The sequence below is a fragment of the Choloepus didactylus genome, chromosome 4 (genome assembly GCF_015220235.1).
Source record: "Choloepus didactylus isolate mChoDid1 chromosome 4, mChoDid1.pri, whole genome shotgun sequence".
In the NCBI taxonomy this organism is placed as follows: domain Eukaryota; kingdom Metazoa; phylum Chordata; class Mammalia; order Pilosa; family Megalonychidae; genus Choloepus; species Choloepus didactylus.
Window position 1 is genome coordinate 68385499 of NC_051310.1, and position 26649 is coordinate 68412147.

General features: G+C 38.7%; 1 protein-coding gene across 1 annotated transcript in view; it reads right to left on the bottom strand.

Annotated features, from left to right (window-relative positions):
• GABRG3 (gamma-aminobutyric acid type A receptor subunit gamma3) overlaps positions 1-26649 on the bottom strand; it is an 805263-nt gene that overhangs the window by 382143 nt on the left and 396471 nt on the right. The window contains exon 4 of the mRNA XM_037832811.1: positions 191-411. Within this exon, the coding sequence (XP_037688739.1) occupies positions 191-411 (221 nt within the window). The remainder of the gene's footprint in view (positions 1-190; positions 412-26649) is intronic.

The window sequence follows — 26649 nt, forward strand, 5'->3', positions numbered from 1 at the left end:
TTAGCATTAGGACAAACTTTTTCAGGATGCGGTACCATGTCAATCATGAGATATGATAGACTTTAGCAATGAAAATAAAATATTAATTTATCCCATTCATAGGGATGCTTCACAGAGCATCCCTACTATGCTCTAAATTAGGAATGCAAAATTAGACCATAAGTAATTAAATATCCATAGACTAATTTACCTTAAAGTGTAAAGGATTTTCCCGTCATTCCAGATCCTGAGGAGTTGATTGGGTGTAGTAATCCAGTGAGCCTCAGCGGTTTTGGAATTGCGAAAGATTGTGTCTGGAATCCATATCAGCCCTACCATGTTGCTATTCAGAGTAAGTATTTTCATTGTGCTGTTGAATCGAAGGCGACTGTCTGTCCAGGTCTGAGCAAAAAATATATCGATTTGGTATTCCTGAAATGAAGCAAAAAGAGAAGCAAGAATTAATGAATTTTTTATATGCATTCTCTTTGTCAAAAGTTTGTTCTCCATTTTTCCTCTCCTCGCTCCTGCTGTTAGTGCTTAGTCCAGCGGCAACCGTCATAACATGGTAAGAATTATTAGCCAAAGGGTGATAGGTGAAAATGCTCTGTAAACTTTAAATCATAAAAAAAAAAAAACAAAAGTACAATGAGAGACTGAGACAGTAAAATATAATTGCAGACTTTGGACTCAGACCCTGCATTCACACATCGGAGCTTTCACAGGTAGTGTGACTTATCAGAATTTCAGTTCTTTATTCAGCAAAATGGGGAAAGAGTAGTGCCCATCTCCTGAAGGTATTATAAAGAAGAGAGGAAATTACTAAATGAAAAACACTGTGCGTGGCAAAGAGTAAGTGATCCACAAAATCTTACCTCACTTAATAATAATTATTATTTTCACTCAAGAGCCTTCTCAAACAACACAACACAAAACAAAAAGAAAAGCAACAAACAGACACAACAAAAGGAACTATAGGGACTCTGTAGTCACCCAAGCCAAATACTGATTCCAGAAGAAGGCTGGGTGGACTCAAATTACAGTGACAACAGTCCAGCTCTGGAAGCCAGTATAGTGTTTGCAGTGCAAAATAAGACTTCTCTGTGGCCATCAGACATTAGAAATCATGAAACCTAAAGAAATGTGTCTAAACTGGACCACCTCAGAGACCATTCCCATTTTCACAGTTTAAAGGATCCTCACCAGGCCCATAAAAAAAAAGATTTAGAGGTTGATAATTAAAAGAGTTGTATAAATATTGTAGTTTCTATTATGTATTCGATATTATGAATTCATTAATTTACAAAGCATGAGTTCACTAATTCTCAGGAATCCCATATTTATCCTTTCTACCAAGTTTCTCGTTAAATTTTCTGAGTTAGGTAACTCAGCAGACTAGATCTGGCCTTTTGTAAACTAATCCATTCATTCATCATCTATGTAAGGACCCTGCCAAACATTGAAGATCCAGCACTGTGCCAACAAGCAAAATCCCTGCTATCATAGAACTTAAATTCTAGTCAGAAGAGACAGGCATTAGGCAAATAATGAAAGTAAAAAATACAGTATATCTGATGATCATGTATACTATGCAGAAATAAAAGCATATTGTATAAGTTGTGATTCTCATAGAAAAAAACCAAATGGCATTCCAATATTCACAGTAGGAAGAGTTGTAGTACAGAGAACCCAAGGCTTGCACAAAAAGCCTTTGAGCAGCTGGGGAAGCAAATGTCAGAGCTGCAGTAGTTGCAGAGATGCAGAGGTGACCCATCTGGACCCTCCCAGGAATTTCAGTGAGTTTCAGAACCTGCAGCAGGAGCTTTGTGAAATCTCAGCATCCAACAGGATCCATCTAAAGTTTTCACCTTCTCCTTAAACATGCCTCTAAAGAACAATAAATCCTGCCTTTTCAATGCCTTCCAAATCTTCTGCATGTGTCTTTCCTTGTCCCTGTCATGCATGAGGGTCTAAGAAGAAGTATGTGTTTGCATTATTCCTGCTGTATAACATAGAATATACTGACTGATATAATAATTGGTTTCAAGGGATGCTGAAACAAAATGAAAACAGGTGCCATTGTCTCAGGATTCAGGAAAGGGTTCCAAGGAATGTGGAACTGGGGGCTGGAAGCATGATGGTTCATGCTATGCATAGGTGAAATATTTGGCAAAATCAATACCTGTCCTAACTTGGAAGGCAGAACATATGTCTGAGGAGTACAAGCACTTTGAGCACAGGTTGGAAGAAGAATATTAATTAGAATATGTTGACTAATATTGATTGTTATTGCATGAAAGAAATTAGCTCAAAAAATTGGTCAGTTTGAAATTAGTTATGAAAGAAGAAAGAAAGATAAAGCAAAAAATTTAGGGTGTTGTAGAGTTGTAAATGCTTCTTATTCCCATCAGTAAAGCATGAAATTTAGAAATGCTTTGAGTGTCAAAAATCCATGAAAACTCATCTTTGCAGAAATATTTGCATCCATTGCTAAAACCTCTAAGTGGATTAAGTTATCACCCTGTAAAATATTTAATTGTACAAATATGGCTCAAGGAATAGAGACTAAGCTGTGACTTTCCCACTGAAATCTGTAAGGGCCAAGGCACCTGCACTTGATTAAACAGAGAAAAAATGAGAATGAGCACAAAAGTGAGGGAGCACAAGCCAAAGCAAAGACGCACAGCAGGTCTGAGAATTGTGTTGAGAAGAGATGTATGAATGTGGCTATGCATGCATAAACTGGCTTAGGAGGCACAAAGCTTACTACATCTTTGAGAACTCTACTGCCAAAGGAGCAATAAATGAAGAAAGGACCTCTGCCTTCCTGTCTTTAATAGGTGAGCAGCGCCTTGGAAAGCTGCCTGGCACCAAAGGAGGCTTGATCTCCAAAGCCTACTTGACTGTGGCCAAAAAAGGTAATGAAAAAGAAATAAACTCCCAGAGGATGAAGTCCAAGCCAGGAAGAAAACAGTCCTCAGGAGTCCCATACTGGAGCAGCGTTACAGTTTAATCAAGAGGATTCCCCACCCCAGGACTCAGGGTCTTTGCCAGGGAGTCTCCAAATTGCTGCAAACCAATGGGCTGACCGTGGTCATCCTGGCCCTTTCCGACCAGTGCCTATATGGTGCTTGCTGGGGTGGGGTGAGGTTAGATGGCTTTTCTTCTCAGTTTACAGGTTGCTCCACCCCAGGAGGCCACGCTTGGCCTTGATTTACAGAGGACCATGCACAGGCTCATTTGACCTTAGGGCTGTGTCTGGATTGGCCTTTTGATTGCCTCCTTGTTTTTTCCCAACCAGGGGGAGAAAGACAAATATTAGTGGCTAGATGCAAAGATCATGGGGTCATTATGGCTGTTTGCTAACTATCTTCGCATCTCTTCTTTTGGGCCTTTGGAAGATTCGCTCCCATCCCACCCTGGGGCTGGGTACATGGCCCTCTTTTTGTGATAAAGAGAAATATGAGTAGAGTGGCATGGGTGGGTGATTTCTAGAAGGGCACTTGAAAAGACCATGCAGGATTTGCATCTACCCTCCCTGGACCCTGAGAGACTGCGCAGATCAGAGCCCCTGCTGACTCATAGACACACGAACCAGCTGAGATATTATCTTGTTAGACTGAGAAGTGTTTTATATGAGCAGCACCCCCAGTCTGTTCTGACTGGTGCAGTGAGGAAAGAGGAAAGGGGGTTCTTTGATGTGGGAAGGGGTGGGAGTAGCAAGACCTCAATGAGAAGGGGACTTCAGAGCCAAGACTTTGGGGAAATGCACGAGTGAGCCAAACAGATTCCAGGGAAATGAGGACTCTGAGCAGAAGGGGCAGCTACTCCCAAAGCATCCTTGATGAGAAAGTAGTAGACTCAATGAGGTGAGTGGCCGCTCTACCTGCCTTAATTGTAGGATTTTGGCCTCACAATGATTATTTCTTTCTAAATGTGTAACATTGTATATTTGCACAGAGAACACACTCAATACTTAAAATAAAATTCCATATGTTGTATACGCAGGGTACTCATAAGTGCTATTTCCTCCTTTCTTTTAACACTCAATTTTTATTGGATTAAGGAACAAAGAGACAAGGATGAACATGTTCTTCCTTTCAGGGCCAGGGCCCAGCTGGTGTGCAATGATGTCAGAAAAAGAATGCTTCCTAGAGAGGTTACCATGCACATTTTGATGTTTCAGAAAGAATCTAAAGTTCTTCAAATCTTTTCTTTTAATACATCCTAAAATTATGCCAGGAAAATCAAAACTCAGAAAACTTGAAGAACTTTACCAAAACTACTCAATATGTCAACAATATTTTGAATTCTGGAATCCCAGGTAAAAACTCTGGAATGGATCTTTATATCTTATATTAACAGAAAAACAAAACCTGTCTCCTGCAGACAAGCCCTTCCATTTTGCCCCTTCTGTTTTCATCTTCTCCACTTTTCATTCCTGTTCATGCACAGATTAAGTCCTTTCACCATAAAACCATTTTAAAATGCAGGTGTGAAATTAGTAAATTATAGAGCAAGCTGGGAAGCATTACCTAAGTCATCACGATGTTGAGCAGTTAACGTTAATTCATCACGATGTTGAACAGAAACATTCTGAACCAGGCCCCTGAATTACAGACACAGAGACAAGAGGATTTTCCCTTCTTGGGGGTAAACTGAGGACAGAGATATTAAGTAACTTTCCTAAAGTCACGCAGCTACTAAGTGTCAATTTTTCTAAACTACACAGTCAGGATCTGCCTCCCTGGATATGACTAAGAGGAATTTCAGAAGCTGAGCTCCAGTTGGATGCAGGAACTAATCTACATTAGAACTGCTGCAGCATGTGTAAGAAAGAACCCAGCAGGTTCAGCCTGCTCTGTGTTCCGTGCTCATCCCATTTACAAGTGATGTGAAGTCAATTTCCTCCCTGGTAAAATGGGAGGGTTGGGTTACAGTAAGGGCTCTTCCAACTCCGAAATTTTGCATTTCCATATCCTTGCCCAGAGTCAGCTTTCCATTACCGAAGCTAATTTTCCATTTCTCTCATTTCTCTATTCTGCTTCTACAGTAAGAACATGATAGAACACTGCTTCATACGTTCTGTCTCCTGCCAATACGCCACGAATGCTAATACTTCCTTACCCTGAGTCCTGCCAAAAACTCCAACAAAAAAGGGTGTGAGAGTGTGCAGCCTGTGGATGGTTTATTGTGTCTACATTTGACTCAATGTTGGCAAAACACCTCACACCCACAGAGAAACATTTTTATGTCTCTCATAAATTTTCTTTGTAATGGCATTAATCATCCTTTCTTTCTATGGAGGAAAGAAATCTTCTTAAAATGTCTATCTAAAAATAAATCACATTTATATCATTAATAAATAGCTATGAAATTAAGGTGTCTGAAATAGTAATGACCATAACTGGTGAAAAATGTATAAAAACCACTGATTTAAACCATAGTGTTTGTGGAAAGCTTACATTCAGTTTGTATTAATAATTGGAGAACATAGTGATTCCCAAATAAGCCATGAATTACAGCAGCATGTGGAATGTTTTGGCAAAACAGAAGAAAAATTATGCTCCTTAATCATATTTATCTGTAACATCTAAAAAATTAGAAAATTATTCTCTAACACTTTTTTTCTTTACTAAAAGAAGAGGGTCAAATAGAAAACTTTGAGATTAATAAATGCTAGGGGCTTTGAGATTAGTGATGAAGGAGATACCAGAAAAATGTCTTTTATAGTGTGTAGTTTCCTCAGATTAGCCCTGGGAGAAGCAGTTTTGACGATTTGCCCCCATTTCTTCCCCGGGGACCCACTGTGGCTTGATGCCTTCAGGTTTTCTGTTCTCACACAGTCATCTTCCAGGTAGCCTGTCCTGTCCTCCTCACTAGCATTGCATTTCCGGGACATGAGCCTCCCTTCTGGAATCCCTCTCTCCCCATGACTCCACAGGAGTATAGGGTCCTCATGCCTTCTGCAGTGGGTGTAAAGATGCTGCAACACCACCACCTTCCAGGAGCTCTGGCTCATTGCATGGGGGAGAGGTGCAATGCACCTTCCAACACTGCAGGGACCTGTGCAGGTGTGGAGCAGGTACCAGACAAGGAGGGACCCACCACCTGGGAGACCCGGGAAGGCTTGGCTGATGATGCTCACACATGAGGCAGGAGAAAGGGTATTGGATGTGTCAGTCAATAGCCCACTGAGAAAGTCAAAACCACTTCAAGTATGTAGAGCTGTGAAGGATGAGTCACAGGGATGGTGGAACAGGTGGAGACCAAGGTGACCCTGAGACAGGGAAGGGTGGAGGGACACTCCTGGGCTGGTGGAAGAAGGGAAAACCAGGGTGATGCTGGAGATAGAGCAGTGGGGCAAATTGCATTCATGAGGTGGGGTGGCCTGATGCTAATGTAACAGGGGACCCTTCTTATGAAAGAACACAAAATTATAAATACAACATTAAGCACAAATATAAATACCTATGCTGAATAAGGAAAACACATCATTATTCTTTAAAAATTACAAATACCACAGAAATCGCCAAATCCAAAAAAAAAAAGCATGCTATTTTAATTAATTCACTAATTAACCTGCCTCCATATTCCTCATGTGTCCTACATCTTTTGACTGCATATTGATCACATCATTCTATGAGAATGATTATATAGCATTACGTTTTAAGAGAGAGAATAAAAACATAATTCTTTTCACTGGAATGGTGGAACTAAATGTTTTAGTAAAAATAGTTTTCCAAAGTTTAATTCATTATTAGTAATGTCGTGTAAATGTTTAGGATTCACTAAATTTGGGAAAGACTCAAGCTCCTCTCATATAAAATATGGAAGATCCACGTACTAGCTTCGGGCCTCACATATTTTGAACATTTTCTCCTTACTCCCTACACCTTTTGTGCCACAGCCTTGGGAGGTGAAGGAGCCTGAGGTGGGAGAAGGTTATGAAACTGGTCCAACACGGAGACACTGGTGACCACTTCATTAGAGATGGAGCCACTGTGAAACACATGATCAAACCCAACTAAACACACCCTATCGTTCCCCAGTTCCATGTCCCTGGAGCAGGATCTAGAGCTTCCTACACCCAATACGATGGACATGTGACAGAGGGAAGTCAGAGGATAAAGGGGCAGCAGTCTTGTCCAACAATAGCTTTCACTTGCCAATTTCACAAATATTGAAGTGTAGGTGAACACACTGCCTGGGCCTCCCCAGGCCCTGGGAAGGGGCCTCTGGTTGGGAGGTCCTTGAGGCTGATGTTTCATTGCCATCATGATAAATCCACCTCTGGATGGAACGGCCAAGGACTGGCTTTGGACTGTCAGAACTTGCAGGAGGTCAGCTGGCCAGGGAGCCTTGAAAATGAAGCCTCTGGGGTGTGCCCCTGGTACAGTGAGGGGAGGGGTGAGGACGGAGGCCTATGTGGGCACAGAGGGAAAGAGGGGAGTCCCAGCCAAAGCAGGCCCCTCTCCACACTTCGTCATCCTCCCGTCAGCTTCTCAATGTTCCCTACCTTGAATAGCTCACCCTTCCTCTAGTACTTGGCCACTAATTTACTATTTTCTGATTAAGCTTCTTCAAGCATTCAATTGAATGCTACATACTCCAACAACCATGGGTACTCAAAAACTTACAGTGGTGACTTAATGTCCAATAATTAGGTTAAACTCTTTTGCAGGATACTCAGGCTCTTTTCTTTCTTACCCAGATTTAGCTCCTGCTTGCTCATCAACAATCTGATTACTATAACCACCCTGTTCCATTCGCTGGCACCACATGCCTCCACAAAGTCCCTCCCTCCCCAGCTCCCTGCACCCCTCCCCATGCTGGATGCCACTTGTCCATGTCTTCTCAGGCTTACAGTTCAGTAACTACCTCACCAAGAAAGGTCACCCTGGGAAGTGGCAAGATGGCAGAAAAGGGAGCTCCAGGAATTAGTCCTTCCACCAGAACAACTATTAAACAAGCAGGAACTGTCTGAAACAACGATTTTGAAACTCTGGAGGTCAGAAAAATATTGTGCAGCATTCAGGGAAGAGAGAGAGGAAGAGGCTGATAAATTATGGGAAAGAACAGTAAATTACTCTCTCCACAAGGCAGCTCCAAGTACCCACCCCCTAATCTCCTGGAAGGCCACCATGGGGCCCAGTGCCTGGAAGACTCACTGGTGACAGAAAGGGACATACATATTCTATTTCCCAAGATGAAGGGAGGGGACAGCCAATCACTGATGACAACTTCTGATTATCAACTTGGGATCTCTGGGAGCCCAGCTCTGAGGGCAGCCATTGTTTCAACACACCCTGGACAAAGACAGCATAAGAGACTTAAAGACACTATGCATCCACAGGGCTCAGGGGACAATTAGTTGTAGGACTGCATTAGCTGGGTAGGTCAAAAGCTCAGCCTTGGGGAGCAATGGAAAAAGATTTTGGTGCCTGTGATGGTTAGGTTCATGTGTCAACTTGGCCAGGTGATGGTGCCTGAGTGTCTGGTCAAGCAAAAACTGGCCTAACCATTACTGCAAGGACATTTGTGGCTGGCAATAAACCAGAAGGTGGGTTTATTAAATCATCAGTCAACTGATTGCTTCTGTGGCTGGTCACATCAATGGAGTGTCTTCCACAGCTAGAATTCAATCAGTTGGGTTTAATCCAGTCAGCTGAAGACTTTCAAGCGGGAAGAGAGAACTTTTACTTCTTCTTCAGCCAACCTTTCCTGGGGAGTTCATCAAAGACATTCTGTGGAGTTACCAGCTTACAGCCTGACCTACGGAATTTGGGCTCATGCAATACCACAGTTGTGTGAGACTTTTATAAAGTCTCATGTTTACAGATAACTCCTGTTGGTTCTGTTTCCATAGAGAACCCTAACTAATTAAGTGCCCTTCCTGATCCCTTCTCCAGGGTTCATTGGAACCTTCATGGGTTCCTGACTCTGTTTTGGATGAGAAAGACTGACTTTGGAAATTCCTCTCCAGTGGGCCCCTCTCTCAAGAATTAGCCATCCAGGCAAAAACAGCTTAACCCAACAAAAGGAATATAATAAATCATAGAGGAAGCCAGTCTCGGACAAAGGCTTACTGTCTTCAAACACCTGGGAGAGAGAGATGTGTCTCCTATAAAACAGAGGGGACAACCAAACTCCTGTAAAGAGGGGAACTCCAAAACAACTAACAAAGACCAGGACAAGACACAGGCCCAGAAGGACAGGAACCACCCCCCCCCCCCCCCAACACAAACACACATTGCATTTGCCTTGGGCAGACCTTTCTGATAAGAGGGCAGAAACTAAAGAAAATCTCTCTTATCACCAGCTGATTACAAAAGCAAGGAACAAACATCCCAGGGAACAATCCTAGACTTAACATTTTAAAATACTAAAATGTTCAGTGTGGAAAACTACAGGCCAATCTCCTTAATGAATATAGAAGCAAAAATTCTCAACAAAATACTTGCAAATTGAATCTGCAGTCACATTAAAAGAATTATATATCACAACAAAGCTACTTGAGCTAACAAACAAATTCAGCAAAGTGGCAGGATACAAGATCAATGGACAAGTCAGTAATGTTCATATACACCAGTAATGGCCTGACTGAAGAGACACTCAAGAAAAAGATTCCATTCAGAATAGGAATTAAAAAAATCAAGTACCTAAGAAATAAACTTAACCAAGGATATAAAAGACCTCCACCCATAAAATTTACAAAACCTTACTAACAGAAATCAAAGAGGCCCTAAATAAGTGGAAAGATATTCTGTGTTCATGGATAGGAAGGCTATATGTCATTACGATGTCAATTCTACCCAAACTCATCTACGTATTCAATGCAATTCTAATAAACATTCCAACACCCTACTTTGCAGACTTGGAAAAGCTAGTTATCAAATTTATTTTGAAAGGAAAGGGGCCTTGAGTTGCCAAAAACATTCTAACAAAGAAGAACAAAGTGGGAGGACTTATACTTCCATACTTTAAAGCCTATTATAAATCCACAGTGGTCAAAACATCATGGTACTGGCACAAAGATAGACATATAGATCAATGGAATTGAATCAAGAGTTTGGGAATACAAGCCCAGGTCTATGGTCAACTGATTTTTGATAAGACCCCCAAATCCACTGAAATGGGACAGAACAGTCTCTTCAACAAATGGGGTGGGAGAACTAGATAGCCATAACCAAAAGAATGAAAGAGGACACCCTATACACAAACTAGCTCAAAGTGAATCAAAGACCTCAATATAAGAGCAAACATAATAAAATTCTTAGAAGATAATATAGGGAAATATCATCAGGACCTAGTAATAGGAGGAGCTTCTCAGACCTTACACCCAAAACACAAGCAGCAAAACAAAAAGTACATAAATTGGAACCCCTCAAAGTTGAAAGCTTTGTCAAAAAACTTTGTCAAAAAAGTGAAGTCAGCCAATTTAATGGGAGAAAATATTTGGAAACCATATATCTAATAGGAGACTGATACCCTGCATATGTAAAGAAATCTTACAACTAAACAGTAGTACAAACAGCCCAATTATAAAATGGGCAAAAGATATGAAAAGGTATTATTCTGAAGAGTAGATATGAATGGCTAAGAAATACATGAAAAAATGTTCAACTTCACTAGCTATTAGGGAAATGCAAATCAAAACCAAAATGAGAAACCATCTCATGCCAATAAGAATGGCTGCCATTAAACAAACAGGAAACAATAAATGCTGGAAAGGATGTGGAGAAATAGGAACCCTTATTTATTGCTGGTGGGAATGTATAATGGTACAACCACTATAAAAGACAGTTTTGTGGTTTCTTAGAAAACAAGATACTGAATTAACCTACAATCCAGCAATTCCACTTCTTGTCATATACCCAGAAGATTTGAAAGCAGTGACATGAACAGACTTGTGTACACCAATGTTCATAGCAGGATTGTTCACAATTGCTAAGAGATGGAAGCAACCAAAGTGTCTTTCAACAGATGAGTGGATAAACACAATGTGGTATATATGTATGATGGAATACTATGAAGCAGTAAGAAGGAAAAAGGTCCTGAAACATGTGGCAACATGGATGAACCTTGAAGATATAATGCAAAGTGAAATAAGTCAGACACAATAGGAGACATATTGTATGTTACCACTTTTATGAACCCTTTGAATAATGTAAAATCAATGTCTTATAATGTAGAATATTGGAGACCTAGTGATAGAATCTTGTGAGGGGGGATGATAATCTGATATGTTCAGATATGTTAATGATGGTGAATTCAAAGGTATGGGGATGGATAGGTGTAACGATTGTTTGTTAATGGGATTATAAGTATCAGAGCTGTATTGATGGCAAATAGGGTTGAAACGGGTTGTTTATAGTTATGTTTCCCACAGATCAGCACCTCAAATATAGATAGGTGCTTGCATGATATACTTCTAAGGTATGACACTAGCATAGAGTTGAAAGCAGAAGGATATAAGGGAAGAAATTACCTATTGCATGCTAGGGGCTATAATCAATAGGAATACATTACTGGCACCACACAAATACTAGGAACAAATAATTAAGGGCTGACAAGAGATATGAGGTGTTTTGGTTCATGAGAATTGTTTAAAATGGAGAGTGATGAGGTGTTCTAACTTGCTAATGCTGCCTTTTTGAAAAACACCAGAAATGGGTTGGCTTGTATAAAGGGGGTTTATTTGGTTACAAAGTTACAGTCTTAAGGCCATAAAGTGTCCAAGGTAAGTCATCAACAATTGGCTACCTTCACTGGAAGATGGCCAATGGTGTCCGGAAAACCTGTTAGTGGGAAGGCATGTGGCTGGCATCTGTTCCAGAGTTCTGGTTTCAAAATGGTTTTCTCCCAGGACATTCCTCTCTAGGCTGCAGTTCCTCAAAAATGTCAATCTTAGTCGCTCTTGGCATGTTTTTTCTCTCTTGGCTTCTCCAGAGCAAAAGTCTGCTTTCAATGGCTATCTTCAAGCTGTTTCTCATCTGCAGCTCCTGTGCTTTCTTTAAAGTGTCCCTCTTGATTGTATTAAGCGCACTCCTTATGTCTGAGCTTATATAGTGCTCCAGCAAACTAATCAAGGCCCACGCTGGATGGGCGGGGCCACACCTCCATGGAAATTATCCAGTGAAAGATCTTGCCCACAGTTGAGTGATCACATCTCCACAGAAACATCCCATCAAAAGTCTCTAACCACAAGACTGCATCAAAGATAATGGTGTTTTGGGGGACATAATACACCCAAACCAGCATATGAGGATTGTACAACCAAGTGATGATAATGTGAATAATGGATGGATTATTGTGGAGGACATAACACATGCTATGTGAACTTAGGAACCCCTAATTTATAAGTCAAGCCCTCAATCATGAGGTTTGCTTGCTCAAGTAAAACCTGTGGCCATAAAGCAGAGGCTAAGCCCACCTATAATTATGCCTAAGAGGCACCTCCAGAGAACCTCTTTTGTTGCTTAGATGTGGCCTTTCTCTCTCTAAGCCCAATTCTGCAAATAAATTAATTACCCTTCCCCCTATGTGGTACACAACTCCCAGGAATGAGCCTGGCCCCGGCATCAGGGATTGAGGGATTCTTGACCAAAAGGGGGAAAAGAAAGGTAACAATATAAGGTTTCAGTGGCTAAAAGATTTCAAATAGAGATGAGAGACTATTTTAGAAGTTACTTTTATGCAAGCTTCAGCTAGTTATTCCAAATGGCCACATTATGCCAAGCCCTAATCAACAGTGGTCTCAAAAATACTAAAGAATACCTGGTCTCTATCTGAGAGTCTATAAAAGTTTCATTCACTAAGTTTACTTTTCAGAAACTTAAATCCTCCAGAGTGTTCCTATGTCACATAAGTCCCAAAACAGCCTCTTCAAGAAGATCAACCACGTGCATCCACCTTTCCCATAATGTTCATACCCTTTTCAATATGAACAAGTTAGGTTGGTCACTGCCCAGATATCCCTGAAGACTGAGATGGTGATCAAATGAGAGGGAGGGTTAGCAACAGACAAGATAGGATTTAACAAAAGATTGTGAATATTGAATCTTTATATATATATATATTTTCATTTCTTGGCTATTAGAATAGCTAGAAGGAAATAACTGATATGGTGGAACCATAGCCAATAACATTCTTTGAAATTTGCTCTATAGCTACTTGTTAAATCATATTTTGAAAGTTATCACTTTTCTGTATATATGTTATATTTCACAATAAAAAATGTAAAACAAAACAAAAAAAATGTACAGTGTGCAGAGTACAAGACAAAGGAAATGATGTCCTATCCAAAGTAAGAGGATACAAATCCAGAAAACACCAACAAAGAAGATGAAAATGTGGACATACAAAACAAAGCTTTTTAAAAACTGAACTTAAAATTGCTCATGAAGATAAAATAAAATACAGATAAAATATGCAGAAAAACAATGAATGAACTATGTAACATAGGAAAACCAATTAATGTAACACACCACATTTATGCAGTGAAGAGGAAAGAAACACATGATCATCTCAATTGCTGCACTGACAAAATCCAGCACCACTTCTTGATAAAAACACTGTGAACACTAGTAATAAAAGGAAACTTCCTGAAAAGTATATATGAAAATCCCACAGGTAACATCCTACTTAATGGTGAAAGACTAAAAGCCTTCCCTCTAAGATTGGGAACAAGAAAAGGATGCCCACTATCATCACTGCTATTCAAAATTGTGCTGGAAGTTCTTACCAGAGAAACTAACCAAGAAAAATAAATAAAAGGCATCCAAATGGGAAAGGAAAGGAAGACATAAAATTTTCCCTACTTGCAGATGACATGATCTTACCTAGAGAAAATTCTTGAAACTCTACAACAAAGCTCCAGAGCTAATAAATGTATTCAGCAAAGTGCTGGGGTACAAAATCAACACTCCAAAATCAGTAGTGTTTCTATACACAAGCAATGAACAATTAGAAGAAGAAATTAAGAAAAAAAAATTCCATTCACAATAGCAACTAAAAGAATCAAACATCTAGGAATAAATCTAAGGAAGGATGTAAAGGACTTGTACAGAGAAAACAACTAAACATTGCTGTAGAAATTAAACAAGACCTAAATAAATGCAAAAACAAACTTTTCATGGATTGTAAGACTAAATATCATTCAGATGTCAATCTTATGCAAAGCAACTTATGGATTCAATGAAATCCCAAATAAAAAATCCAACAACCTTCTTTGCAGAAATGGAAAAGCCAATCAACAGATTTATATGGAACGGTAGGGGGTCTCAAATAACTAAAGCTTTCTTGAAGAAGAATGAAATTGGAGGACTCACCCTCCCCATCTTAAAACTTATAACAAAGCCACAGTAATCAAAACAGCATGATACTGGTACAGAAATACCTATAGACGAGTGAAATAAAATTGAGAGCTCAGACATCAACTCTCACATTTAAGGTCAACTAGTTTTTTTTTTTTTTTTTTTTTTACAAGGGGGCAAAGAACACTCAACTGGGAAAGAATAATAGTCTCTTCAACAAACGGTGCTGGGAAAACTGGATTGGCATTTGCAAAAGTAAGAAGAAGGACCCCTTCCTTCCTCACACCTTATACAAAAATCAACTCAAAATTGATCAAATAACTAAATGTAAGTGCAAGCATTATCAATCTCTTAGAAGAAAAGTAGGCAAGCATCTTCAGGACTTTGAGTGTGCAATGGTTTCTTAGACTTTTCACCCAAAGCACAAGCAACAACTACAACAAAAATAGATGAAAGGGACCTCATCAAAGTTAAAAACTTTTGCACCTCAAATGACTTTACCATGAAAATAAAGTGATAACCTACTCATTGGGGGTAAAATTTGGAAACCACATATTCAATAGGGTTTGATATACAAAATATATAATGAAAACCTTCAACTTAACAAGAAGACAAACAACCCAATTTAAAAATGGGCAAAATACTTGAATAGATGCATCTCCAAAGAAGATATACAAATGACTAGAAAGCATATCAAAAGATGTTCAACATCAGTAACCATCCGGGAAATGCAAACCAAAACCATAGTGAGACACCATTTTCACACTCATTAAAATGGCTGCCATTTGAAAAATGGAAAATAAAGTGTCAGAGACGATACAGAGAAATAGGAAAACTCATTCATTGCTGGTGGAAATGCAAAATGGTGCAGCAACTGTGGAAGACAGTTTGGTGGTTCCTCAGGAAGCTAAGAATAGAACTACCATATGACCCAGCATCCCCCTACTAGGTGTATACCCCAAAGAATTGAAAGCAAGGCCTTGAACAGATTTTGCACACCAATGTTTATAGCAGCATTATTCACAATTGCCAAAGATGGAAGCAACCCAAGTGTCCATCAACTGATGAAAGGATGAATAAAATGTGATACACACACACACACACACACACACACACACATATGGAATAATATTCAGTCATAAAAATGAATGAAGCTTTGATGCATGTGACAACATGGATGAACCTTGAAGACACCATGTTGAGTGAAATAATCCAGACATAGAAGGATATATATTGCATGATCTCACTGATTTGAAAGAATTTGAATAAGCAACATATAGAGCCAGAATCTAGAATATAGGTTACCTGGTGATGGGGTGGAGATAGGGAATAGGAAGTTAGAGCTTAAAATGTACACGGCTCCTATTTGGAATGATAGAAATGTTTTAGTAATGGATGACGTTAATGGTGGCAAAAAATTGTGACTGCAATTAACAGCACTGAAATTAGTATCTGAATATGATTCAAAGGGGAAATATTAGATTGTACATATAGGAACAGAATAATTTTTTTTTAAAATCCATGGAGCTACACTACTCAGTGAACCCTAAGTTAAACCATGTGCTATTGTGAATAGTACAATTATAAAAATATACTATCATCAATTTTAACAAATGTTCCACACCAATGCAAGGTGTTAATAATAGGGTGGCATATGGGAATCCTGTATTTTATGCATGATTGTTCTATAAACCTACAACTTCTCCAATAAAGGAAAAAAAAAACTCACCCTCTGTACCCCCATCTTCCTGTGGCAAGAATCTTAAACGATATGTATTTATATATCTTCCCCTCCTTAGAGTACCTTACCATATTTATGCCTGATGTTAACGTCCTATTTAATTGGTACATTTCACAATTATCTGCCTCTTAAGCCTATAGAACTGTAACTGACTACAACCATCCCCTTATGCTGCTCTCACATCCTAATCCCCCAACCGAGAGGGCAGAGTTGTTTGTTGTTTAAGGAGATTTTCTTTTCTCAGCCCCTCAAGTGAGCCATCAGTTAGTGAGGATCATGGGTCTCAATTATGATGTTGCCAGCTACATCCCTACCATAATTATGTACTTTGGTCCAGCAGCTAATGTGACCATGAAATGGAAGCATGATTTTCTTTCTGCCAATTGTTTTAAAAAGAGAGGCAGTGACTTGTATCTGGCGAGCTCTTCTCCTCAGAGGCCTCACTAGGTTAGTGTTTCCATTAAAACACCTGCCAAAAATCTCCATGAACAGAACAGAAAGAGCCCTGCTCCCATGGAGACATCAGGTCCTGGACCCCATTCCTTCTTTGTTCCCAGATTTTGGGAACCACGTGGGCCAGACAACCTGCTCGGTCTTCCCCCCATATCTCTGGAGGGCAAGAGCCACATTAAAGCTTGTTTCCTTTCAACCGTGCTTCTGGGTTCTGCATTTTCTGTGCTACTGCTCACTCACTTAAAAGGAAATAAAAACATGTTCCTTTTGCCATTTCAGCCAAAGAAGAACTCATCACAGAGTGTGTGCTATGGAAAACTCATGGAGACCAAATGAAGATCACAGGACATGAAGATAAACCATCACTTCACTTTGAGGCAAAATGTTTTAAAGAAAGGGAGCTCAATGTGTTGAAAGCAAAATACAGGTTATGCAAAGACATGCATGACATTTGGTGATTCTTAAATGCACTATCTGCAGCAGCAGTTTTTCCCTTAAAAGTTCACCTAGTCTTGCTACCCAAACTCTCACTATCTGAATTTTCACTGTAATGGCTCACAGACATTTTTTTTTTTTTTTACCTCAAATTTACTGTCAAGTGGAAAACCTTATTTATTGAATCTTTATGTGCACATGAGCACATACGCACACCTTCAATTTTTGGGTTTCATTCTTTCTACAAGATGGTTCTGCCCATGACTTTCTTTTTTCTTAAGACAAAATTACTTTCTTAATATGGTGTATGGATTTTTTCTTGAAAAATTATCCACTATTTTCCTGGCATATCTCCTTTTTAGACAAAACCTTCCTTATGTTATTATTTTTAATAAAATAAGAGTTTGGGGAAGTTCTAGGAAACAAATATCAGTAGCAAATGGCACCCACACTTTCTTCTTTCATGTCAGAGTGTTGGGAAGCACTCATTCCCCAAGTCCAAACTAATCTCTCTGGACGGCCCTCCACCACACCTTCAGAGGGGTGCCTTCCAGCTGCCAGGAGGGAAGCTAGAGGATCGTGATAGATTCACAGGACTCTAGAGAGAGGGGTGATGCCACATGCTGAGCAAAGACAAGGAGGGACTTCAGGTTCTGGTTGGAAACCCAGACTTCCAGAAATACCACACCCCTAAGCTGCACCCCACCATTTGAATGGCGGCCAGGTGGTGGAGCAGGAGCCACTTCCAAGTATAGAATCGTGGACAGGTGTGGGCACAGGCTCTCTGTGGGGCTGTGGGCTTGTCACAGACCCACTCTGTGCCCAGGGTCCCTGCTGGTAAATAAGGGATCCCCAACCCCCACTGTATCCACCATGTCCATCATCCACCAGATTACACAGGTCAGCACACCATTGTGACGCATCGACGCATTCGAGAAGTCGGCCCACATTCCAAACAACTGACAAGCCCTCAGCTTGTATTAATATCCCCATTGTATAAACAAGGAACCAAGGGTTGGGGGTTATTGCCTGAGCAGTGACTCAGCTTCAGTGAATCCTGGGTCTGTTCAAATGTTCTTAACGACTGTGCTTGGCAACAGTGAGAGGCCTGCCTGGCACCTGGGACCCTGGGACGTGGGACTCATCATGTGACCCTGGGACCCTCAGCCCCCCAGCCCCTGACACCCTCAGACACTGGCTGTCAGCACCAGCTCCCATTCTGCAAAGTTTCCTTCATAGGATCCAAAGCCAAATACATTATGGATTTTGAAATTCCTCCAGATAAAGTAACATTCAATCAATTGCGTTGAAATCTGACTTGACAATCTGCAGAACCTCTTGGGCACGATCATTGTCAGGGAGGAGTTGGTGTTTTTCCACCCTGATGAGAGGAAGCTTTTTTAGCCCTGGAACTAAATGTCTCCTCAGTGATTTAGGGAATTCACATAATGTCACGATGCCGCTACTCAGGAAGGAGGGACCCCTCGGTATTTTCCTTCTCCTTCCCAGCAGAGTGTGGGTTTCCACCCCAGTGAACTTTGAGTACTACAGATGAATTTAAAGAAGTAAACCTCCCCTTAGGGAAACTTCTTTACACTAGACCCTATAAGTTAACAGTGGAGGTGAAAAAGAATTACGACTTCCCTATGCATGAAGAAAACAATTCTAATTCCATTTAATATTTAAAAAGACAGGTCTCCAGGATACCCCTGCTTTTAGTTTCCTTCCAGAGAGATAAATTAATTTCCCTCTAGGGAAATCAAACATTACTAAGTACTCACCAGCACTGAACAGGAACCCTGAGAATTTTATAATGTAAAATGGTTCAGTAACGCTCTGTGAAGGAAGCTGCATCAGGTGTTTACATAAAAGAAGTTTTTATTTTGCACGTTATTCGATTACTTTTTATCCCTGAAGCTTTGGCTTGGGCTCTTTCTCTTATCAGCAACTGTAAAATTCAGAATTCCATACTGTGCAGTGCTTTGCTTTCTAACAAGGTTGGTGTGAAGTACACTGCAAAGTGGGGTAGGAAGGGCTGGATTTGAACAGGAGCAAAGCATGTGCAGCAGGCTTTACCCCCTTCCTGCCCACAGCCTCCAAATCAGGAATAAGGTTGTGCTTCCCGGAACTTGGTGAGAAGACAACCACCTTTTAGCTTAAAAATGTTTAACCTTTCCATGAAAAAATGATTTACATTTTTAGAAAATGATTGACCTCAGTGTGATGAAGTCTAGTTGGAAACCAAATGCCTTAAAAGTTTGTTGTTAAATCACATTTTATCTTCACACTGAAAGTAACCCTTTCTAAAAATGTTTAGATTAGAAGTAGCAGTTCTCTTAATAACCTTGATGCCATAAGGCCTCTCGATAAGCAGAAAGCATTTCTGAAGGAAATCTGGATGAGCCTGGCCCAGGGCAGAAGAAGCTGAGATAGAAGGAGACGAGGCACAGGAAATGGCCAGCAGCTGACTGCTGCTTGTTCTACTACCCTGCACGAGCTGTTACAATCCATGTTAGCCTGAGCCGAGCACTCGGGGAAGAAACTTGTGATCTAGCCTCCAGATTAGACAATCCGTTCCCAGAGTGGAAATGGAATGGATTAGACATTCTGCTAACTTTGGGGCGTCAGGATGCCCTTAAGACACCACAGTTAGGAAGGTAGAGGGCCCAGGGTTATCATGTACGGCCAACACTACAGAGCTTAGAGAGAGTAGGCACTAGGAGACAGAAAAAAAAAGATGAAATATATGAGGAAGGGCTTGAAAAATAATTATAAAAATGGAGAGGCGTTCCAAAATGTGCCTCTGAACTAGAAGGATTAAAATCAAGCAATCAAGATAGTGCAAGGTTTATAAGCTCAGGAATTAGGGTTAGCAGAGGAGAGGAAGTTTTTCCTACACAAGTTATACTTCATAACATCACAAGGAGAAATTCCTGAGACTTTATTAATCCCCGGTAACTGAAATGCTCAGATTTCCCACAAATATCTAAATAGGGGTTTTAATTTGGAAACTGGAATGGAAAGAATATGCTGAAATCCAGCACTTTCTCATGTATACCAATAGAGTTGTAAAACATCATTTAATGAAACCATATTCTTAATTTGACAGGATTAAAGCTACTGTCTGAATGGAAAATTGGGTATCATGTGCTGGAAATCCTACCTGCCTAAAATTAACCACATGTTTTTGTCATGGAACTATTGCCATGGTAAGAATCTCTCTCACATAAAAAAAATACATAAATTAAAAATGTAGAATGTAATATTGGTTAACACTCTTAGACATTTTAAAGCACCAGCTAGCAGTTCGCATTCATTATATACTTACTATGTGACAGTAATTATAATTGTTTGACAAGTATTATTTCTTTAATCTTTCTCAACAACCTTATCAGGTAGGTTTCATGATTTTCCCCACTTTCCTATCCAAAGATGTTGTCAGTGAAGAAATGCACTTTTCTTTAAGTAGAACACAACTGAACCATTTTCATGTTTTTCTGAAAATAACATTGAATTAGAAAGCAAAGTGAGTATATGTATTTTAGAAAATATAGCACAAAAAATTTCCATTCAAAATTGTCAAGGTGTATTAGACAAACATCTTCAAGAGGAACTCATCACAGGTAATGTTTAAGGAAGTAGAATGCTATGCCTTTAAAAATCAGGATATGGATATTTTCAAAGAAAGGTCAAGCAACTTGAACTAAAAAAAAGAGGAACAGACATAAAAAAAGAAGTCAAATGAAATAGATATCTGTAATCTGTATATAGTCATCATAGGAAATATCACAAATTTAAGACAATCTATTATTTGCGAAGTATTAACATTTGTATAATGAATTTATTTCATAAAAATGATAAATACTACCAAAATGGTTTCAAAGCACAAGATTTTGTAGGATAAAAGGATTTGAATGCTTAAAACTAATACCGCTTGTATCTGTTATGTTGCCCTAAGTGAAAAAATGGTTTTGAAAAGAATGTTTAGTATTCAGGATTTAATTTTCTAGTCACTCAAGACTATAACATTGATTATAACGTGAGTATCTCTGAATAATGAATTGTCTGAAGTGTCCTCAGACACAGATGTCTTTTGAATCTAATCCTACAAGAGTTACATGTGCATGAAAGATAAGAAATTTCAAAAATGCAGTAAGCTTCCAGATCTGGACTTCTGCATTCCATTTGGGTGTTTCAGCTTCTCCAGAAGAGTTCTGACTCCTGTGATTGCAGAAAGCATTGCATATTCAATCCATGATTCATCTAGACACTGTAAAACAAGCACTTGGCTCAATTTTGAAATAATTCATTTAAAAACCGTTTTCAGTGGCATGATAATCTGTTATCATTTACAGGTATTAGATATAACTTGACCAACTTTTGCTTTTCCTCCTCTTAATTTCTCTTGTTGATGGAAGACATTGCTAAATTTAGTTCAGTCCAATTTCTCAGTCATTCACTGTATGGGTTGTGCTTTTTAAGTCCTATTCAATAATCTCATCTATCTCTGAAGTCATGAAGATATTTTCACTTATTTATGACCACGTTTTATTGTTTTGTCATTCATATTTAAATCTATAATCTACCAGAATTGGTTGTGGTGGGAGGTAGACGTCATCTGGATATTGAATTACCCCAACACTATTGATTGAGAAGACTGTTTTCCTCACTGTTCTGCATTGCCATGCCTGTGAAAATCTAATGTCCTTAGTGCTTGGGTTTTTTCTAGATGCTGTAATGTGTTCCACTGATTTACCGGTATACTCTGCATGGAGGCCACTGTCTTGATGACTGAAGCTTTCTAATAAGTCCTGATACCCAGTGGAGGAAGTCCTTCAAACTCATTCTTTATAATCAAAAGTATATTAGCCATTCCCAGCCATTTGCATTTTTATATACCTTTTCATCTGAGAATGTCTCGATTTCTGAAGGATAGCCTCACTAGATACATAATCTTTGGTTGACAGTTCTTTTCTTGCAGCATTTGAAAAAGGTCATAGCCCTTTCTTCTGGCCACAGTGGTTTCTGTTGAGATATCCACTGCCATTTGAATCATTTTTCCCTTATAGGGAAGGTGTCATTTTCTTCTAGCTGCTTTCAAATTTTTGTCTTTGTCTTTAGTTTTCAGGAATTTGGTATTGATATGTCTGTGAGAGGATTTCTTTGGCATTACCCTGTTAAGGTTTGCTCAGCTTCTCTAATCTTAAGGTGTATAGCATTTGAAAATTTTTAAAAGTTTCAGTCACTATTTCTTCAAATATTTTTTGAGCACCACACTTTCCTCTTTGGGGACTTCAATGGCATGGCTATTAAACACTTTTTTTTTTTTTTTCCAACAGGTCCCTGAATCTCTGTTCTTTGTTTGTCAATTTTATTTTTCTCTCTGTTTTTCATATTAGACTATTTCTACTGATCTATCTTAAGGTTCACTGACTTACTCATCTGTCAACTCTATTTAGCCATTGAAGACAACCAGTGAGGTTTTGTTGTTTTGTTGCTATGGGTGGTATTGTATTTCTCAGTTCTAAAATTTCTGGTTGGTTCTTCTCTTAATCTTCCGATTCTTTCCTGAGACATGTTGTTTAAACATTTGTTGCAAGAGTAATCACAATTGTTTGTTTAGGTGTTATTTTTAAATACCTGCTTTAATGTTCATCAGATGATTCCACCATCTAATTCATCTTGGAATTGTTGTCTGTTGATTGTCACTTCTTATGAGAGTTAAATGTTCATGGTTCTTCACATGCCAACTAATTTTGGATTGTATCCTGCACATTTTAAATATTACGTTATGAGACTCTGGGTTTTGCTTAAACCCTGTGGAAAATGCTGCTATTTTCATTTCTAGCAGCAGCTGATCTGGTTAGGTTCAGATCAAAAGTTGCAAGCTGTTCCCTGTGTCCTGAGGTTCTAATGTAAGTTCAGTATGTGCTTTCTAAGTTTTAGACCTATTCCTCATGTGGCGGTAGCTAAGAGGTGTGACCCATCACTTAACTCAGGTCTCAAGCCTCTGGGATGCTAATCATGGTCAGTTCCATACATTCACAACTCAAGAATAAGTCCTGAGGTTCATCAACAATTTTATGGGGTCATTTTCTTGACCTCATCTCCTTCTGCAATATACCCAGTACACTTTGATTCCCAGGAGTTCTCTATTTTGGTCCTCTGGCCGCAACCTTGGGGATGTAGTTAACCCTCTCTATCACACACTTCCACTCCTGGGTCCTCGCCCTGGGCCAAGAGGAGGGAGGTCAGTGAGAGAAAAATGCAGTGCGATGCAACTCTAGATATGCAGTTCCAACGATGGAAAGGAAGGGACGTTTCCTTCAGAGTTTTGGTTTTTCCAGGTTCCAGAAGCCGCCACAGTCACCAGCTACATAGAATTGTCTAGGGACTTGGCTGTGAAAGAATGGAGAAAACAGGAAGGAAGTGGAGGATTTCTACATTCTCTCTAAGAATTAGGAGTTCCTCTTTCCACTGCGCAAGACAGATTATTTTAAAACTTTCACTGTTTGCACAATGATGCTGACTTCCAGATTTCAGGTTGTGTTGAGTTCAAGTTAGAGGATCCTGGATGAAAAACTTGGTAAATTCATTTCCCATTTGCAGTTACTTTAAATTCTGATATTCTTATCCAACCCAATTGCTGCTATTTAATTTTTTATTCAGTTTTATTGAGATATATTCACATACCCTACAATCATCCAAAGTGTACAATCAATTGTTCACAGCACCATTATATAGTTGTGCATTCATCATCACAATTTTTGAATATTTTCATTACTTCAAACATAAAAATAAAAATAAAATAAAAAAGAACACCCAAAACATCCCATCTTCCCTCATTTCCCCTATTATTCATCTAAATTTTGTCCCCATTTTTTACACATATGCCCATACACTGGATAAAGGGAGTGTGAGTCACAAAGTTTTCACTATCACATGGTCACACCATATGAGCTATATGGTTCTACAGTTGTCTTCAAGAATCAAGGCTACTGGGTTGCAGTTCAGCAGTTTCAGGTATTTCCTTCCAACTAGTCCAATACGCTAAAAACTGAAAAGGGATATCTATATAACACATAAGAATAACCTGCAGAATGACCTCTTGACTCCATCTGAAATCTCTCAGCCACTGGAACCTTATTTTGTTTAATTTCTCTTCCTCCTTTTGGTCAGGAAGGCTTTCTCAATCCCACAATGCCGGGTCCAGTCTCATCCCTGGGAGTCATGTCCACATTGCCAGGGAGATTTACACCCCCGGGAGTCATGTCCCACATAGGGGGGAGGGCAGTGAGTTTACCTGCTGAGTTGGCTTAGGGAGAGAGAACACATCTAAACTGCTATTTAACTTTAAGTGTCTTCAAATCATTGGCCCACATGTTCTGTCCACACCTTATTGTTGTATGCAGTTGGAGATAAAGGGTTAGGCTTGTTCATTCCATCTAACCCAGGGCTGAAACTTGCAAATGGTACCTTGATAAAATTTAGAAATTTTAACTGATATGTTGCTTGTAGAGTAAAAAAAAAAAAAAAATGATAATACCAATTTTATACCCAGGACCCATGCAAAAATCATTCATTACTTCTAAAAATAGAGATTTTTTTGGATTTTCTATGTACACAATTATTGTTTCCTAATTTAACTCCATTGTGGTCAGAGACTATTCACATATGATTTCAATCCTTTTAAATTTATTGAGGCATGCTTTGTGGCCTTGCATATAGTCTATTCTGGAGAATATTCTGTTAAATTTGAGAAAAAAAGTATGTATTCTGCTGTGGTTGAAAGGAGTGTCTACAGCTATCTGTTGGTTCTGGTTGGTGTATAGTACTGCTCAAGTCTTCCATTTCTTTGTTGATCTTCTGTCTGTTATTCTTTCCATCATTGAAAGTGTGGTATTGTAGTAGAACCGTATATTTTTTCCTTCAATTCTTTCAATTTTTGTTTCACTTATTTCGATTGTTTGGTGCATATATGTTTATAATTATCTTTTCCAAATGAAATAACCCTTTTATCATTATGAAATATCTCTATTAACTCTAGTAACATTTTTTTTCTTAAACTCTCTTTTGTCTGATATTTGTGTAGAAACTTCAGATCCCTTATGTTTGTTGTATGCATGGTGTATCATTTTCTATCCTACTATTTTCAACTTATTTGTTTCTTAGAATTTAAAGTGTGTTCCATAGACAGAACATGGTCTCCATTTGATGATGTTTTCTTTCATTCCTACTTTGCTGAGAGATTTTATTATGGATGGGTTTTGGAATTTTTTTCAAATCATTTTTCTGCATTTATCTATATGATCATATGATTTTTCTTCTGTAGCCTGTTGATGTGATATATTACAATAATTGATTTTCTAGTGTTGAACTAGCCTTGAATACTTGAGATAAATCTCACTATGCCCTGATTATAATTCTTCTTATATACTGTTGGATTTGATTTCCTAATATTTTGTTGAGGATTTTTGTATCTATGTTAATGAGAGATATTGGCCTGCAGTTTTCCATTTGGTAAATCTTTGTCTATTTTTGGTATTATGGTAATATTGGTCTCATAGAAAGAGTTAGGAAATGGTCCATCTGCTTCTATTTTCTGGAAGAGATTGCAGAGAATTGGTATCATTTCTCACTTAAAAGTTTGGTAAAATTAACCAGTGAAACTATCTGGGTCTTGCACTCTCTGTTTAGGAAGTTTATGAAATAGTGATTCATTTTTGTAATAGACATAGGCCAATTCAAGCTATCTATTTATCCTTCTGTGAATTTTGGTAGAGTGTCTTTTAAGGAATTGGTGCATTTCTTATAAATTATCAAATTTTTATATAGATAGTTCATAACGTTTATTTATCATCATTTTAAAGGGCCCTCTTTTATTTCTGATATTAGTAATTTGTGTTATCTCTTTTTTCTTGCTTAGCTTGTCAGAGGATTATCAATTTTATTAATTGTTTCAGAGAACCAGCTTTTAGTTTCATTGATTTTCTACTGATTTCTTGTTCAAATGTTACTGATTATTGCTCTAATTTTTTATTGTTGCTCCTCTTCTGCTTATTTTGGACACAATTTTTTATTTTTCTAAGTTTCTAAAGTAAAATTTTAATTACAGTTTCCAGATATTTCTCTTTTCTAATATATGCATTCAATGCTATAAATTTCCCCCATACATGGTTTCTGTTGCATCTCACAAATTTCGATAGCTGTATTTTCATATAAGTCAAAGTATTTTAAAATTTCTCTTGCAACTTTTTGTTTGACCCATGTGTTAATTGGAAGTGTGCTGTTTAATCTTCAAGATTTTTTTTTTGAACCATCTTTTTGTTACCAATTTCTAGTTTAATTTCATTGGGATCTGAAGATATAGTTTATATGATTTCTATTCTTTTAAATTTGAAAGTTGTGTTTTGTGGTCTAGAATGTGTCATACACACACACACACAAACACAGTTTTCTTAATCATTGTCTTTATTTCTTATTGTCTATTTTTCCCTTGAAAATGTAGTTCCACAAAGGCAGGGAATTTTGCCTGTTTAGATCATTCATGTATTCTAAGTACTGAAAACAGTATCTAGCTCATAGTAAATGCTTAGTAAATATGTGCCTGACTAAATACTTGTCAACATCTCATTTGCAAACTGAGCATGTGTAATCCATAAACTGCCTCCCTTCTCTCCCATAGATCCTCTGTTCTCTCCTCTCTCCATCCCCTCTGACTTT